The sequence below is a fragment of the Sarcophilus harrisii genome, chromosome 3 (genome assembly GCF_902635505.1).
Source record: "Sarcophilus harrisii chromosome 3, mSarHar1.11, whole genome shotgun sequence".
NCBI lineage: Eukaryota > Metazoa > Chordata > Mammalia > Dasyuromorphia > Dasyuridae > Sarcophilus > Sarcophilus harrisii.
In genome coordinates, this window is record NC_045428.1 from 401942748 (window position 1) to 401962550 (window position 19803).

Below are 19803 nucleotides of genomic sequence, written 5' to 3' on the forward strand. Positions count from 1 at the left end.
CTTAATGTAATCAAAGTTGTCCATTTTGCCTTTCATAATGTTTTAATTCTTCTTTGGTTATAAATTTCTCCCTTCTCCAAAGATCTGAGAAATAAATTATTTCTTGTTCTCCTAATTTGTTTATGGTATCATCCTTTATGATCAAATCATGTACCCATTTTGATCTTATTTTGATATGGAGTGTGAGATGTAAGTCTATGCTGAGTTTCTGACATATTATTTTCCAATTTTCCCAGCAATTTTTGTTAAATAGCAAGTACCTATTCCAAAAGCTGGAATTTGAGGTTTTATCAAATACTAGATTACTATAGGCTACTCAGTCTTTATTAAACCACCATTTATATGACACCTCCTAGCTATAGGTGTATTCTAAGGCTTTTTCTTGGGCCCTCTCCTCTTTTCTTTACACCTTCTCTCCATGACTTCATTAGCTCTCATGACTCAAATCATCATCTCAATGCATATAACTTCCACATCTACGTACCAGTTCTATTCACTCTTCTGAACTAGCCTGCGATTATGAACTAAAACTCTTCATTATCTGACTTCCTGCTTACCTTTCTGGTCTTATACTTTCATCCCCTCCACACACTATAATACCCAGCCTAATTAATGTTCCTTGCACATAACATTCCATATTAATGTACATGTCTAAGCTTATATTCAGTTGGCCCTACACATTGACAGAGAAGACAGTGCATAGATGGTGATTTGAAAGAAGCCAGAACAGAACTGGGACATATTTCAGAAAAGATGACTGCTTAAAATGTGCATTTCTTGAGTCTGGCACCTTAGACTGACATATAAGCCTTCCCTGAAACTTCAAATTCTCAGGATTGTTGTGAGGATCAAATAAGATGGTAATTGTCAAGAATTTAGCATACTATGTGGCACTCATGTTTTTCTTTATAATTCCCTAAAATGTTACCTGAAAGAAACAATAAGGAGAGTTATCTTCTGTCCTTCTCCCATTAGTTTATTGGTTTCATGGTATCTAAGGGGAAGGCCATCTAGTCCAACTCTTCCCTATTTAAACAAGAAACTCTTCTATAGCAGGCTGGAAAATGGTTTCCTATACTGCTGAGTTGTGCTCCCTGTAGTTTCTACCCATTTCCTCTAATTTTGCCCTCAGTCAAAAACTGACAAGGTCAAAGCCCAATTGGAACATCTGGTCATCTTCATCAAATGCCCTGTATCACCACTGCCCCTCCCTTCTTTTCTTTCCCCTGCAAAGTAATATTCATGTTATTAATGAAAGCTTTGGCACTGCAGCTGGAAAGGACTCTGCCAAAAAATAAAAAAGACAACTCTCCACAAAAACTATGGAAACTCCCCCAAATCACCAATTGACATCATTTTAAAAAACATATAAAATTTTATTAAAGCCATTTAACACCCTTTAGATCATCAAAGACAATTACTATATAAATACAACACCAAAGACAACATTTTCATTAAACAGATTGGCTAAATGGATAGGGACTCTTTAATAGATTTGCACATAGGCTTCTTCAATCAACAGAATTTATAATATCCACATCAGTTTATGATAATATTCATTGAAATGTGGTTTTCTTTATACCATTACTGCACAGATACCTATACATACATATATACACATATGTGCATACATATATATGTGTATCACAGTATCATAGATTTAGAGCCGGAAGAGACATCAGAAGCCATCTATACTCCAATACTCTCATTCTGCAGAAAAGGAAATAATGGATAAAGGAGATTAAATGATTTACCCAAAAATCACACTGGTATTGTTAATGTCACAGATTGGATCTGAACTCAGGATTTTGTTTTCTGCCCATACCCAGCTCTATAGACAAGTAAAGTAACAATTTATTTTAGCATCGGCTTACCCCAAATCTGCTCGAGTTTTACAATTTTAGGACAGAACATGTATGTAAAAAGTACTCAGCTTACATTTAAAGAACCTCATTTTCAGTGAGGTTTCTTACACATGGTGTAAAGAAGTCAAGAAAGATATGTCTTCTGAAAGGTGAGGGAATGATTATTAAATGGCTTCTTAATGGTCTTTTTCAGCTCAACATTTCTTTAGATTACTAATTCAACCTTTTTCAAAACAAAAAGTCCACACAAAATCTTCTAAAAACACTTTTTGCAAAACAAACTTAAAACATGACTTAAGTAAAGACTTAACTGTGAGGTCCTTGAAAGCAGACAGTAGGTTTTTGGGAAAAAGTTTTAGTCCTTTATATCCCCAGCATTAAGTACAGTGCATGATATACAGTGAGTGTTTAATAAGTAAATACTTGTTCACTTGATTTGATTTCAACAAAGACTTTGAGGCCTAAACAGATCCATCCATCTTATAGTACAAAGTTATGCTTCTCTGAAACAATCTTGGAAAAAGGAGTTCAGTCAGTCAACGTTTTGTTCTTGAATATGATTTGAGGTGTCCCAAACTCTAGTCTTTTTTCCCCTTGGTATCTGGCACTTGTCTTTCTCTTGGGGATATTCTTACGCAGTTCTCTTGTACTTTTTGTTTATAAAATCATTGAATTAGTCTGTACTTAGATACAGTTTGTATTTAACTGTATTTGGGATAGCACCAAGGAAACAGCAGACACATCACTGCTTCATTATAATCTTAATCTTGACCTATTGCTACCAACAAAAGTATTTGCTCTGAATTCCTCAGAAGCATTATATTAAATGTTGTTATTTATCATGCTTTGGGAAGAATGCTTTCTTCAATTAGCAGATACAGGAAAATACAACAATTCAATAATATGCATAAATTTTTATCTCATTAAGTAAGATTTACACAGGAAACAATCACTCTTACTATTTCAGAGCGTTACATATTACAATAATAGGGCCAGAAAGATTTTTTTTCACTCTATTCTTCTTGTTCCTAATTTTAAAACATCTGAGATAATTACTTCCTTTTCTATTAAGGACGTCACTCTTTTTTTTTTTTTTTTTTTTGATAATGGGAATTGGCTCTAATTTTTTTTTAACCTTCCAGTTCTATTGCCTACTCCACTAAGCTGGGAGTATTTGACATCTGTCTTTCTTTAGCCCTAAAGATGTTTGTAGATTTGGTTTTTATTTTTAAATTTCTAAAGGCAGAATTTAAAGGCAAGACTGATGTCCCTCATCATATGGGAGTAGGCTAAATCTGGACAAGAAGACTGTTAAAGATATTCATTTAAATGACCAAAGCTTAACTCTAATATTAAAAGCTTCCTGCACTTGAATATGTTTATGATTCTTCAGACTATTTCCTTCCCTTTTGTATATGCCAGAATTAAATGTCTTTGAAGCTGAAGTAAGGAAATGTGTTGAACATGTGGATGGTAAGCAATTGGATCTCTGAAACAGGAACCACACAAAAATCCTCCCTTTGCTTAGGCTACCTTTTATTCCACATCTTGAACAAAGGGGAGTCTTCAGTAATCTCCAAGGACCCTGATTCAGATCTGTTATGACAGAGAAGGATGAATGCTCCATTATCTTTAACTAGAAATTTGGCAGAAGGCTCATTCTCTCTAGCTATTAAGAAACTTACCAAGATCAGTAGATACTTCCTGGACTTTCATATTCAACATCTGAAGTAAAAAGAACTGCCATTATGAAGGGCATATCCAATCAGCTGCATCTGTGTGAAGCAGTAGTTTACAAAAGGATTCTGACAAAATGAGGGCAGAGGATGATCCACCAAATGTGGGGAGAGCCCAAGTCCAATCATCCCATCTGTGACAGTAAAATTTTATGATATCTTCAATCAAGATTAAACTTGGTTGTCTGATCAGAAATGAAGAGACCCTATTTCTCCAAATCCAGATTTATAACAAAACTTGTCAGGATCAGTCTATGATACAAATAACCAGCACCCTGTGGGAAACAACACTACAAAGAGTGTTTAAGGGAAATAGCACCTAATCTTGATAATGTATACAAATACAGCTCCTATGACACATATGTAAAACTTAAAAAAAAAATCCTGATTAACAGGTATTTTTGGCTCAAAAATAAGTCTTTACCCCATAGCTATAGACTTCCCCCACCTCAGGGCACAGAGGTTAAAAGAGGTATTCTCTATCTTTTCTATATTTTGCTTATTCCTGGGAGAAGGGAAAAGAGGGCAGGGAGCAGATGGGCATTTGGGGCACATAGTTTCTATCATTGAGAGCTTTGTTATGTTTTCTGTATAAGCTCTTTTCATATAAGTATTAGGGATTTAACCTGCATCTAACTGCTGGGTTCTTTCTGCTCTGTTTCCCAGGCTATGCCTCTTTTGGGTTCCACTGGGGAAACATAGTGGTATAAGAGATGTTGGAATGGCAAGTGGCATGTATGAGAGCACAGAGGTGTACAGCATTTCTTTCTGCTATAGACATCCTTTCCACTAGTTGCCATCAAGGAAAGAATGAAAAATTGGGCTCATAATGCAAGAAAGTCAGCTGGAACTTTAGCCTCAGTCTGAGCTTATCCATAGCTCAGTGCTTTGTCAAAAGTTTCAGGAGCTACAACTCAAAGAGTAAAGTTGTTCTCCATTCCTTTCCTCATCATCACCATTATCATTATCACCATTATTATCATAATCTTTTTCTTCTTGTCCCCCCGCCTTTTTTTTTAACTGTTCATGTTTTCATCTTCTTCCACAGCATCACATACCATCTGGTAAACATAGCAGCTGAAGACTCTGTTGGGTTTTTGTTCTATGTGCAAAACTAAGTCTCTGTCGAAGTAAACTTCATGGCTGTATGTCTGTAATTGAGAAAACAACCATGAATGGAAACTTCATTTGACATACCCCTATTTTTTTTTTAAATATCACATAAAATATTTCCATTAAAATCTCAACAGAAGAGACCAATGATCAGAATAGCAAATGCAATTATGTATCAAACATTTTGATCTAGCAAATATTTATATAAGCACTTATTATCTGTTATATATGGTAATCCCTTCTACAACCTGGGGATTAGGGGTACAGCACCTTTTTGATCTGGAAAATTCACATAAAAATTTTTGACCCTCTCTTCATACTACAGAAGTTTGGGTTATTATATTTAAAATAAAGTATGTTGACATTATACAATATTATACATATATTCTATGCATTTCTGAATTTCTTTTTTTTTTCCCACTGAGGCAATTGGGATTATAAGTAACTTGCCTAGGATCAAACAGCTAGGAAGTATTGTATCTGATTTGAACTCAGGTCCTCTTGATTTCAGAGCCAGGGCTCTATCCACTATGCCATCTAGTTGTCCTCCATTTCTGAATTTCTAAACTTTTTTGGTGTCAACTGCTAACTTTTGCATGTCATCTGTAGCTTCTGCAAAATTCCTATTTAATTTCTTTTGTGAACCTGAAATATATCAAGACTGCAATGAGGAAAGTCGTGATTTGGTAGGGATAAATGTGGTAGGGCTAGCTTACAAAGCCCCTCATATAAATTATCCTGCTTGGTTCTTAAAACAACTTTATAAGGTAGACACAAGGAAGGTGTTTTTCCATTTCAGGGATGAAGAAATTCAGACTCCAAGTTGTTAAATGACTCACTCAGGATCACGTAGCCACTTAGTGGTGATGGCAGTACTCAAATTCAGAACTTCTGACTTATGTCAAATATTATTTTTGTTATAAGCTGCTATTCAATATATTCTTAGCAGCTATCAAGACACGGGGAAGAGGACATTGTTTTCAACCTTCATAGAAGCAGAGATTACCACCACAGGAAAACCATCAAAGAAAACAAGAGATGATCAAAATCCCTGCCTCAAGATGCTACTCTTTGAAAGAAACCAAATAGAATAAAGAGCAGAGAAAAAGACAGGTGATAATGTGAGGGACTAGAAAATCATACATTAAGTGAGGGGAAAAAATACAACTCTCCTTTTAGGAGCGAGTCCCCTGCTAAGGAAAAAGTACTCATTATATTCTTCCTGCAGGATTTTGGATCCTGTTCATGCTTTCATTAGTAGTTGTAGAGAGTCTGGTTAGAATGCAGCACAATGCCAGACACACCCTGCCATAAATGTCAGATTAGAGAGAGGTTCCAAGGCTTGGCTTTAGTGGTCTTTACTCACCACATCCCATGACTCCACTAATGGAATGCTCTTGAGTAATGTCCCATGTTCATTACAGTGGAAATCCAGGTGAGCTTTTCCCTCAGTGTCCAGCTGAGTAACTGCCACCACAGAGAGCAAATCCAATTCATCTTCATAGTCTACAATTTTGAAAGTCTTGATGACAGAAGGGGGATGGATGATGTGGAAGGGAGAAAAGTAACTCTGGTTATTTAATTATAATCTCTGTGTTCATGCTTAATGTATTTTGTTTCTTCTGAAAAATGAGGAAGAACAGGCAGAAGGGAGAGAGGCAGGGTATTCTGGCATGTCTATTCCTGCATCAAGAAACATATCACAGCCACAAGATCGTTAATAGTTAAGCAGAATCCTGTAAAGGTCTTGATGATCTCAGGTGCTACTATTCCCTGTGCATTTCAGTGGAAAAATTATGGTTTAGAGCAGGTAAGCATGAGCAAACTAGGAAAGGATGGAAAGAGTAACTGATATATACCCCAATATTTTGGCACTGGTATCTGGTTGTTATCCCCATCTTGTCTGTTCTATTATGACTAATTAATTACTAATTGGATTAACTATACACTGAGGTCAATTCTCTATGGAGTTTTATTAGACAGATGAAAATGATGTACTAATATCTATGGATCACTGTGCAGGGTCTTGTAATCATGTGAAAGTCTTAAATATTCACTATGGGCATGGCTTACTTAACAGTGTACCTACCAATACTCCTTTACAATAATAGCAAAAAATATTAATATGTTACAACCAAACCTCATTTTAATACTATCTAAACTCCACTGCAACATGAAAGTGGCTATCCCTTCATTTTCCCTAGCAAGCTCTCTTTGCCTAGCAATTGATGAAGGATGACAAATTTGGTGGTCATAAAGCTATTCATTTCACTTTTTTTTTTTAGCAGCTCTGGTAGAAAGTTGTATCATATAGTGAGCCACAATACAAGTATATATTTTATAAAACATAACACACACACACACACACACACACACACACACACACTTTCCTCCCATTCACTGGTCTTGCTTATGTGTTAGACCAAATAAAATCAATTCCCCTGTCAAAAAGACAGCTCTTTGAATATTTAAAGCCAGGTAATCATGTGTTTCCTTTTTCTCTCACTTTCCCTATGTAAAAACAACCCTAGTTCCATCAATTGTTTCTTGTATAGCATAGTTCCTAAATTCTTCACTATACTGATAACCCTATTTAGTATTAATTTCAATTTATCAATTTCCCGCAAAATAAGGTCTCTGGAACTGAACACAATGCTTCAAATTTGGTCTGAGCAGTACAGAATATAGTAGGATAATAGTTGCTTTGATAGGTATACTCTACTATTAGTGTAATTTAAAACCACATTAGTTTTTTTGGCAGTTATTTGGCAATGTTGACTAATACTGAGTATGAAGTCAACTAAAACCCCTTGAAATCAACTAAAATTCCTTTCAGATGAATCAAACGAGGTTTCTATTTGGGCAATTGATTTTAGAATCTAAATGTCAGAATTTGAATTTGCCAAATTCAATTTCTTCTTGGTCATTTTGAACCATTCTTCTGGTCTGAGATATTTGATTTATGCAAAACCCTTTAGAATGCTTTATCACCTGACAATATACTTGAAAAGAAATATGGACATTTTTTCAAGGAAAAAGAAAAAAAAAATGCTATCTTCCAATCAATACTCAACAACTTAGGCCAGAGACTGCACTGACCTAAAATACTAGAAATACAACGTTCCCCACACTGTTGCTATCATTGTGTTTATAACAAGAAAACAGTTAGACAAACTCTACTAAATCATCAGTTTTCAATTTATATCTTTCCTTATTTTTCCAGTCCCTTTACAGATTTTCACAGGTGTGGCAGGGAAAATATCTCCTAGTATCCCCAGTCTTTTTTCCTTTAAAGGTACTAAAGTTGTTCTTGAGGCTTATTGGATCAAAGGACTAAAGCTTGGCTTGTTGATGTGCTTCTTGGTCACATTAAAGCACCACTACCACCAATTAAAAAAAGCACAGGAAACACAGAGAAAGAGAAATTGTGCTTAACTGAGTCAATGCAGTCTTTTCCACAAAATATACTTTCCTTGCTCTGAATGTCCTTCCTCAATAACTAACTATTAGGTTATAAGTATCTAATTTAATTCCAATACTGAACCCAAGATATCAGCCTGACCTGGTCAGCCCTGGTCTATTTTACCAGGGACATTCATACATTTATAAAATGAATATATTATGACAAATTGGTTCTATTCATCACCTGTAGTTAAATTCCTACCTCTTGTTCTGGGTCATCATCCAAAAGATTAAGACGTTTTTTTACCACTCGTCCAGAAGCTGTAACAGTTAATAAGCTTTTGGTCTAAGATTTCAGAGAAAGAAACAGATATGAAAGACTTTACCACATGCACAGAATAAATATGTCAATCTGCATTTAGAAAAATGAACTCATACCTCCATACTGTATTCAACAATGTCTTTAATCAACAAAATAACAGAATTCAGATTTTTTCCCACTAATATAATTAATATAAAAAGTTAATAATCCAAGGGTTTACAAATGTTTTTCTTTTTTGCAATCTACCATTACAAAGTTTACTGCCAGAAAGGGAACAAGAAATATGAGAAAAAGGGTCATACAATGAAATCATCACTGATCTTTTTTTTTCTTATGCATTAGTATGTCACAGTAGTTCTCAAAATTTCTGGTCTTCAGGACTACTTTATAAACTCTGAAGATCCCACAAAGAGCTTTTGTTGTACATGTTATATTTATCAATATTTATTAAATATTTACAATTGTTAGAAATGGAAATTTCTTATTATTACTATTACAAAAACAATTTTGACCTTACAGATCCCCTAAAAAGACCTCAGGTTGGGAACCCAAGATCTCTAGCCACAGTCTAGAATAATACAGATAAAGTGTATGCACTTTTAGGAATTTTGTTCTCCAAAACACCACTTAAATAAGGAAAAGGGTTCCTGAGGCTAGACCTAACTATGTGGCTCTTGAGAACCTCTAAATCTAAGGTAACCCAAGAATAAAAAATAATAATAGGATACAAAGGGCAGATGTTTAGCAGTGAAAACAAAAAAAGAACAGAAATCACAAGTAAAAGATGAATTCACTATAATTAACTTCTAAATCACACCTGTGCATATACTAAATATTCATGTCTAAAGTCCAAAGGACAGATTATTCTTGTAATCAGTATGGAAAGGTCTACAAGTCATGCCCAGTTCTTTTTGGCCACATTCATATGCACATAATGATGATATTTCAATATAAAAGACAATGGTATAAAAAGAATTTTATAGTACTATTGCCTTACTTTTTCCTCTCTGTCAGCCACAATGACAAAATCTTCAACGACCTGATGCTGGGTCTTGCTATTTTCTATTTCTTTTAATTTCAAAATTCTGAAAAAGAAAACAAAAAAGAGGATTATAAAATTCGAAGGCTCTATCTAAATGTCAAAATCAATTCATGTCAGCAAATGAAGATCACAGTAAAAACATCAAACTGCTTATAATTTTTCCTTGGTTCCTTTTGTAATACAAATACAATTATAAGTTCATGCCTTCATGTCTTCAATATTTTAAAGGCTTACAAATGCTAAATAGGGAAAGGAACTAAAAAAGTAGGTGCTGTTGATGTATGTGAAGAATACAGCAATGATTATGCACATAATTGAAGAACTTGCCAAACTGAGGTGAGAAAATTTACTCTGAAAACTGCATTATTTCCATTTTGCCTAAGATTTTCTACTTCAATAATGGCACTATAAAAGATTTTTATGGGTTTAATTTTTATGGATTTGCATATAAAATGAGATCTATAGGAACGACACTAATAGATTGTTTCAAATATGACTGAAATAGTAACTAAATTGAATTGGAGGACTTGTTTTTTAGGTAGTTTATGTCAAAGAGAAAGGACAATATTTAAACTTATCTGACTTACTCATTGTCCTCTCCCGCCCTTTTTTTAGTTACATGCAAAGTCTAGAGTTTGGCCCTTTAAGTTTTCTGAATGAAGATAGACCCACATATAGAGTTAAGTAACAACAACAAAATTAAATTTCTATATCCACCTATGAAATCCTAAAGGACTATGCTAAAGGGACAGAATAAGAGACAGGAAAAAAAGAGTTCTGGGTAAAAATAGATAAAAATGATGGAGTTGGAATGAGGAAGTCCTGAGTTCAAATCCTGCCTAAAACATTTACTTACTGTGTGACCCTGGGTAAGACATTCAAGATCAATTTTTTTTCAGTTGTAAAAACGAGGATATGTTGTGAAGATCAAAGGAAATAACCTATGTATAGTGTTTTGCAAATCTTAAAGTACTATTAAAATCTTTATTATTATTTTTATATGATTTTATATGATGATAACTCCTCCTCCTCTTAGTACATCCCAACATTTAAATTACTGGCAGCTTTTTAAAACCTGAAAGAGGCCTATTATCTTCATGAACTTTATATATCTTTACCTCAAACACAAACTATTTTAAAATAAACTGATGACAAAGAATAAAAGGCACATTTTATATGAGGTAAAATATCTCATGGGACCCCAGTGTGATCACTGAAAAATAAAAGAAGAAAAACTCACTACTCTATTTTTTTCCTATTGCATCTTTTCTCTCATTTTTTAGAAGTCAAAGAGAAACAATGAAGTTAGCCTAAAGACTGTGGAACAGGAGTAAGCAATCAACATGAACATGTTTCCCTTCCTAATTTCAATCTATCAATGTTAGAGACATTTTACTTTGCCATGGAAAAGTAATCAAATGGTCATTTTAAAGCTTTGGTGTGTTAGGCCTAGAAAGCAAGAGCACACTACAGAAGAGGAACCCTCCTTCCCAAAAAAGGAATGTTCTCTCTTTAGGTTAATAAATCCTTTCCTCTCCAGTTATAAAGTCAGATCATGTTGGTTTGTTTTCTTTATTTAGCACAATGTTGTGACATTAATCCCTATCAGAAAGAGGCATAGCTAAATATTCATCTGACATGCTCTTATTGACAAAGAAAAAACAAGCAGAGTCCTATTATCCAAGAGGAGAAAGCAACAATTATTTTCTTTCTGTTAGACTAAACATAGGGACTACAAATACAAACAAAAAGAAAGACAATCCTTCTCAAGAAATTTGCATTCTAATGGGGAAGACCACATATAAATGGCACCTGAAAAGGAGAAGGAAGGGCAAAACTACAAAACAAAACAGTTTGTTCAAACACTTACCAAATGGGTTAAAAAAGAGGGAGGCCGAAAGAATAAACTCAAGTTTTCCTGAGGCCTGTCTTTCAAGTATGCTAGTTAGCATAGCACCAACTAATTATTTCTGCAGCTTCTTCAGTAATTACCTCATAAAAACAGAGATGCCAATAAATGCTATGAAAAGCTATCTTTATAGCTCTATGATGACTAATGACAATACTTACTTGACCTGATTTGGACCCACATGAATTATTCTCCCAGAGGCATCAGGATGGAAATATATCCAGTCAGATTCAAGTGAACAACAGTTCATTTCTTGGATCCCATTTTTTGCCTAAAATTGGAAGAAAGAAATTAGGGGAAAGAGCAATAAATTATAGAACCTTATAATTATATTCATGCCTGCTCACAGATCAATGCTTACATGTCCAACTACTGTTCATTAAGGGATACTAGGATTAACGTAAGGTTCCAAACTAGAGGAAAACCCCCCCAAAATCAAAACTGGACAAATTCTGGATTTACTCTGTAGTTTCATACATATTTCACATACTAAGAAAAAGATTTCAAGCAAGTATAAAATGGGATAAAAAGAAAAACAAAAGCCAGAACGAAATCTTGTGTTTTTCACTGACATATAGGTAATCATGAAAATTTTCAGAGCTTATAATAATAGGTTCTATTGGCAACATCAATCAGAAAATTATATAATACAAAAAGAGTAATTAAATGGGATACTGCATAGAAAGTGCTTGAACAAGTTTAAAAGTGGTACATACATGTCAATTCTCAGCCCTCCACCCCATCCACCAGTGATTGGTTCACTACAGGGAAACTAGCATTTATTCCATAATTTATAATCTGTAGTTGCCTGGGGCATTAATGTAAAGGGTGTCTAGCCCAGGTTCACAATGTAGAGGTGAGGCATTGAAACTAGTTCTTAACTCTAAGACTAGCTTCCTTTGCATTGTTCAAGGCTGTCTCTCAACAATTATGATGATGATGGTTACTAATTATTATTATGTAAACTAAATATCAGGAAATACTTGCCACACAGCTCTATTTGAATCATGCATTCAATAATTTCTGGAAACACTTTCTTCAATTATATTACTGTGCTAAGAATAGGTATGCTCCATATAAACATTCTTTTCTCTGCCCCCTCCCTCCCCCCAAGAATCCAAAACACCTGGAATCCCAGTTGGGCACCAATTAATTTCTGTATCTTTTCTCAAGATGTTTAACTATTATCATCTTCTCGTGTGTAAAATGTAGCAACATCTTTCCTGTCAAAGTTATTGTCTAGTGTGTAAATGTGAATAACATTCTTGAAGGTTAGAAAATATGAAGAATGATGAGTCCTAGCAGAAGTCATTAAACATCAAAAAAGTTCTGGAAATAAAAACAGCTTAGTACAGCACTGTGGGAGGAAGGGTGGGTGGAGAGAAAAAAATACAACAACAAATCCTATATGAATAGTTTTTAAAAGAAATATACCCAAGCAGGAAAGAAATTCTCTTTAGAATTTGTTCCTGCACATCTGCTTTAACATAAGTATCTTTAAGGGCAGCTAGGTGGCACAGTGGATAGAGCATCAGCCCTGAAGTCAGGAGGGACCTGAGTTCAAATCTGGTTTCAGACACTTAACACTTCCTAATTGTGTGACCCTGGGCAAGTCACTTAACCCCAAATACCTCCTGAGCAAAAAAAAAAATAAAAATATATACACACACACACACACACACACACACACACACACACACACACACACATCTTTAAAATGCAAAGGTCTCGTTACCAACACTTAGTATCTACTCTGGGAGGGAGGAAACGGAGCAAAGGAGGTCTGGAAGCCTTGACCCAATGCCTTTTCTCTTCTTCACACTGCTGTTCACCAGAACTATCATTAAAAAACCCTAGAGGTGTCAGACCCTGTATTCTTTTACAGAGGGGTTGGTGAGCAGATAAAACACTGAACAGTGTTTTAGGTGGTAGGAAATATTTTTTAGGAACATATACTTCTGCAATGGTAAGCACTTGCCAGGAAGGATTATGACACTGGCTTATTCTAGGAAGATTGGACAAAATGAGTCACCCATTACCATGGTATGATCTTTGAGCGCACAAATATGGAAGACGCCTTTTTGTTTCTTCTTGTTAGGAGTGATGATGTAGTGCCACGGATAGCCACCAATCTGAAATGTGTTCTCCAGAGAAGATACTTCAAAAAGCAGCGGAGGAGTATCTATAGAAAGAGGAAAGAAAGTTACTATTTTACCTGTAGGATAGATTTTTTAGATCATCTTGAGCCTTCAACTTAGAATTTCTGTTGAATAAACTTATAACATTCCATTATAATAAGTGAGAGTAGCATGGAGAGAGAAATAGAGAGGCCTTGGAGTCTTGAGTGCAGATGCCCCTCAGACATAAATAGGCTGGATAACCCCACCCAAGGCCCTGAATTTCTCAGTACCCCAGACAACTCTTTTAAATCCGGGTTCGTCACCTTTTATGTGTCAAGGACTCCTTTGGAAGCTTGAGAAAGCCTATGGACTCTTTCTGAGAATAAGGTTTTTAAATACATAAAATGAAATATATTAGATTACAAAGAATACCAATTTCTTGACAGAGTTAAATATCAAACCAATTCAAAACCATAGCTTTAAAATCCTTGCTGCAAGACAACAGATGGCAAAAGAGTAACCTATATGCCCTATAGGAAAGGTTTAGCATTTCTACAGCTAGCAACTATGCTGTTTTTAAGTGAGCAAAGCAAATTATACAAGCTACTTCACCAACAACCATCCTAAGAGGTTGATGTTATTACCACCACTACTATCCATATGGCAATAACAGAGGATAAGAGATGTTGAATGACTTGTCTCACATACAGTTTATGAGGGTATGAGACAGGATTCAAAATCAAGTTTTCCTGATTCCAAATCCAACACTATACTGAAGTCATCTAGCTGCTTTCTAAGTTTACTTGCAAGGAGTTGCCTACAATCACTATTAAATCTAGTAGAATCACTAGTAAAGATGAAGTTCAAAACAAAAATAAAACTACAAAGAAGGCAGCACATCTAAGGAAACAAATACATTTATAATAAAGTTACTACATACCAAAAAAAAAAAAAAAATTGGAAAGAACAAATGAGAAAACCAAAAGGAAATGTACCTTTGAATAGAAGGCAGTCTCCCTATTTCATCTTTAAAAATTATCTACACCAGAGTTCATAAACAAAGGCTTCAGAAACTTCAAATAACTACAGCTAACTTTCTTTGACTGGAGTATCATGTAGGAAAGATATGTGAAGTAGATGAACTATAACTCAACAAATTAAATCCTTGGTGCAATGGAGAGGGAAAAGAATCAAAGAATTCCAAAGCACCTGAAAAACACATAAAGCTAAATATGTTTCTGAGCTTTATAGAATGGCAGCCATCCTTTGTAAAAACAATAATAGCTTTTTTTAAAAAGCACAAAACAATTTTGTGATATCATATTGCTTACCTTCTTAATGGATGGGAGAGGGGTAGGAGGAAGAGAAAATGGAAGTAAAAATGTTCAAAAATTAATATTAAAATAAATAAAATGTAATGAATAAAAAAACTCCAATAAATTATCAAAAGATAGGAATAGATAATTTTCAAATGAAGAAATTAAAGCCATCTATAATTATATGGAAAAACACTTTAAATCATACTGATTAGAGAAATGCAAATTAAGATAACTCCGAGGTACCACTTCACATCTATCATATTGGCTAAGATGACAGGAAAAAATAATGATAAATGTTGGAGGGGATGTGGGAAAACTGGGACATAATACATTGTTGGTGAAGTTGTGAACTGATCCAAGAGAATCATTCTAGAGGGCAATTTGGAACTATGACCAAAGGGCGACCAAATTTTGCATACTTTTTGATCCAGCAGTATCATTACTGGGTCTGTATCATAAAAGAGAGAAAAGGAACCACATGTGTAAAATGTTTGTACCAGTCCTTTTGTAGTGACAAGGAACTGGAAACTGAGCAGACGTTCTTCAGTTGAGGAATGATCTGAGTAAATTATGGTATATGATATGTAACAGAATATTCTTGTTCTAAAAAAAATAGTGAGGAGACTGATTTAAGAAAAGCCTGGAAAAACTTCATCAACTAATGCTGTGTGAAGCAAACAGAACCAAAATATCCAGAAGACTATAGGGACTGAATGTGGATCACAATATAGTATTTTCACCTTTGTTATTGTTGCTGTTTACTTGCTTTTTTGTCTCTTTTCCTTTTTTTGATCTGATTTTTCTTGTGCAGCATGATAAATGTATAAATATGTTTAGAAGAATTGCATACTTTTTAACTTATACTGGATTACTTGCTGTCTAGGGGAGAGGGGAGCAGGAAAATCTGGAACATAAGGTTTTGCAAGGATGAATGTTGAAAACTATATTTATTTTGAAAAATAAAAACCTTATTAAAAAAATAAAATTTTGAAAAGAAAAAAAGGAATGTTGAAAACCATCTTTACATGTAATTGGAAAAAAATATACTACTAAAATAAAATTTTAAAAAGACTTTAAAAAGGAGAAAAATTTTATACAAGTTTAATAGTGTAAATGAGGTATGAATTATATGTGTGTGTGTGTAAGATTATCTTTTTAATGCTCTTAAGCATTGTTTCTCAAAGATTAAGTGTGTTATGATGTCAAGGTAAACATTAAAAGAAATGAGATTTCAGATGTCATTGAGCAACCTGATCAATCTTGATTTCAGCAACCTCTTGATAGAGAAGTGATGATCTCTAAGGTTTGGAATGAAGATGTACTATAAGAGAGGTCTTTCCTACTGGAGGGACGCAATGGGAAATATCAATAATATATATATATATTTTAAAAGCATCAATAAAGTTTCTTTCTTTCTTTTTTTTTTTTTTAAAGATTAACGTGTTACTTATTGTTACTCCTAATAACTCAAGTCCAGAAAGTAATCTAAATGAAGTGTTTTAGGTTCCACAACTTAAAAAACCCTGAACTTTAAATATAATAACATTAAATTAAATATAACAATAAACATAATAACAACAATAATATAACAATACATAGTGCTATAAAGTTTATAATAAAGTTTAAACTTTATCTTCTTCATAATTCCTCCTTCTGAGGGATAGTACTGCATGTATCATTATCTGCATTTGACAGTGAAGGAAACTGAGGCTAGGAGAAATTACATGGCAGTGCTATTCAACTCCTCTGAATCTAATCTTTTTCCTCTAAATTATGCTGCCTCAATTATGTGTTATTTTTCTTAAATGAATGATTCAAAGATGAAAGAACTCCCTGAACACCAACATACTATTTTAGATTTCATATGTTTTTCTCTCAATTTAAAAAATCGTGATTTTTTTCTTTTCACATTTTCTAGCACAGCACAGTATAAATGCCTGGTTTCTTTAGTGACACCAATATATGAAAAACTATTTTCCTAGAGCAGTCCACTTTCAATAAACTGGTGATTTTAACCCTTCCACAAAATCCAAGGCGTATGTGTAAAAGTTAAACCTGAATAGCTTCATTAAGAACATATCACATTTTGATTTCTCTTACACAATATGACATATAGAACTGTATCAGGTTACTTGCTGTCCTGGGAGAAGGGGAATTATAAGAGGAGGGAAGAAAAATTTGGAACACAACGTTTTACAAAAATGAATATTGAAAACTCTATATGTATTTGGGAAATATTATTTTAAATATCTGGAAGAGAGCAATTGTGATGAAGAAAAGTCTTGTGTTCCTGCCATATGTCAGCTTGCTGACAGAACCAGAGATGGTCAGTCTAGAGAAGATAAGTCTCAGGGAATTATGGGATTTGTGGAAACCTCTTATTCATATCTTTAGTGACCTAGACATGAATCTCCTTTGCCTGATCATTCTTCAGATCATCGTTTCTAACTGTAGGTGTCTCATAGAGTTCTGTTTTGAACCCTTTCCTTGCCTCCCTCTAAACTACTTCACTTGGTGATCTCATCAGCTCCCTTGGATTTAATGACTATCTCTATGATGATGATTCTCAAATCGACCTATTCTGCCCCTAATTTCTCTGTTCACCTCCAATATTGATATCTCACTGCCTTTCAGACATTTTGACCTGATAGGCAAGTAGAACCTTTAATTCAACATCTCCATTATTGAATTCATTATCTTTGCCCCCAACCTTCTCTCCTTCTGGCCTTCCCTTTATACCACCAGCCTTCCAATCTCTCAGGCTCACAGTGTAGGTGTTATCCTTAAATCTTTACCATCTCTCATTCTCTATATCCATTCTGTTGATAAGGCTTATTGATTTTACCTTTGCAACATCCCTTAAACACAGTCTTTTCTCTCCTCTGACATGATCACTACTCTGGTCAGGCCATCATCACCTTATACCTGGATTATTGTAACAGCTTGTTGGTGGATCTGTCTGCCTTCTCCCTATAGTTCTCCCTACATCCATTCAGTCATCAGGAATGATTTTCCTAAAGTGCAGCTCTGACCATGTAATCCTCCTGCTCTTCCCCCAACCTCTCCTCTCCCCCCAGCAGAGCCATTGCCAGTCATCTTAGATAACCCATGTCTTGCCATTGGACTCTGAAGACTCTGGAGAAGAGAGTAAAGCTGATGACTTTATACAGCACTAGCTCATTTAATTCAATTTACTTGCAAGTCAAGACCTGACACTTCTGTTGTCATTGGCCCTCTTTGAGAATAAAGAACTAGCAACAATACCGTATTTACCGCCTAAATAAATTCCAGTGGTTCCGTATTACCTCTAGGATCAATACAAAATTTTATGTTTGGCACTCAAAGCCCATCATAATTCAGTCTTTCCTACTTCTCCAGTCTTCTCTTACCTCACTTTCCAATACATATATCCCCCATGTTTGGAATTCTCTCTTTCCATAATTCTATCTATGGTTCACAAAAATCTCAACTATAGGAAGCCTTTCCCAAACCTTCTTAATTCTAAGGCTTTCCCGCCCTTATTTCTTATTTTTCCCATATATAGTTTCTCTGTATATATTTGTTTGTTTGTTTGTTTCCCCAATTAGATTGTAAGCTCCCTGGAGGCAAAGAAAGACTGAATTTTGCTTCTTTTTTGAATCCTCAATATCATAGGAGGTACCTAATAAATTTTTATTACCTGACCAACAGTAACATTTAGAGATTTTCTCACAATAAACTTTGGATAGAAGTATAAGAGACATAAATTTGTGACTTTGGGAGAAACCTTCAAGATTATATCAAATTCACATAGGCCCAGTGTTTGGGGGACTGGATTAGAAGAGTAATAATGAAGAAATTGCTCTCTGATAAAATCATAGATCTTGTGAAGTCTGAACCTAATTTCGACATACAAATTATCATGAATATCATCTTTCTCAATAACTATGGTACTTGGCTCAGTCATGCTCTCCGTGCATTTCCTCCGCCATCATCCCCAGCGATAGATATAAACATTCATATTGATGACCTTTTGAATACTCTCCCTTCATAGCCTTAAATTTCTCAAAATTTTTGACCTCTATTGGGACAGTAAGGTATAGTGAATAAATCGGTGGATTTGGAAATAAGAAACTCTTAGTTCAAATCTTACTTCAGAAACTTAGTCAATGTGTAGTCACTTAACCTCTCTGGGCCTCAGTTTCCTTATCTGTAAAATGAGGAAGTTGACCCTTCTAGCTTTAAATCTATGATCTATCATCATTATATTTTAGCCACTTGGGTAGTAACACCATAAACTTCCCTGTCACTTTAAACTGTTCCAAAACCAAGATATTCAACTCTAAAATTTACCTCTCTCACCACAAGTTTGAGTCCACTTCGCTAATTACTCCTATAACTCAGATAAAAAGAAAATCTCCCTCCTCCTGATCTCAAAAAAGCTATGCTCTCTCAAAGAGCTCATAGTTTAATTGGGGAAAACATACTATATACAGGATAGATTGGGATAGTCTTAAAGAAATGTCACTAAGATTAAGGAGGGCCATAAAACATTTCTAGCAGAAGGTGTGATTTTAGCTGAGACTTGAATGAAGCCAAGGGTGCCAGAAGGTAGCTATAAGCTATAAGGAAGGAGAGAAGTCTAGACAGGGAAGACAGCAAGAAAAAATGCTTAGAATCAGGAGATGAAGTCTTGTATAAGCAACAGCAAGGTGACCACTTATCATTTGATAATAAAGTATGTAGAAAAGAGTAAGGTATAAGAAGGGTATATATATAGAAAGGTAGAAAGGGGCTAGGTTATGAAGGTCTTGAAAAGTTAAACAGAAGATTTTATATTTGATTCTGGAAATAATCAGGAACCAATTATTAAATAGGGGGAATGATGGTTAGACTTGCAGTTTAGGAAGGTCACTTTGATAGCTAAGTGTAAGATGGACTAGAATAGGGAAAGATGAGGCAGGCAGAATTACACTAGGGTATAATAGTCTAAGCT

At 34.6% G+C, this 19803-nt stretch overlaps 1 protein-coding gene across 7 annotated transcripts in view; it reads right to left on the reverse strand.

Moving 5' to 3' along the window:
* Nucleotides 1–217: 217 nt before the first annotated feature.
* The window catches only part of DCAF17 (DDB1 and CUL4 associated factor 17), a 38391-nt gene continuing 18805 nt past the window's right edge, over nt 218–19803 (reverse strand). Inside the window, exons 8-15 of one of the 7 annotated variants that reach the window (XM_031960469.1) lie at nt 13429–13571; nt 11551–11660; nt 9436–9523; nt 8379–8462; nt 6081–6236; nt 4660–4752; nt 3551–3590; nt 218–3461 (exon numbers count right to left, since the gene is read on the reverse strand). In XM_031960469.1, the coding sequence (XP_031816329.1) occupies nt 3187–3461; nt 3551–3590; nt 4660–4752; nt 6081–6236; nt 8379–8462; nt 9436–9523; nt 11551–11660; nt 13429–13571 (989 nt within the window). In that variant the 3' untranslated portion in view covers nt 218–3186. Of the gene's footprint in view, nt 3641–4200; nt 4753–6080; nt 6237–8378; nt 8463–9435; nt 9524–11550; nt 11661–13428; nt 13572–19803 lie in introns of those variants that run through there. The other 6 variants (XM_031960467.1, XM_031960466.1, XM_031960468.1 and 3 more) reach the window with 6 other exon arrangements.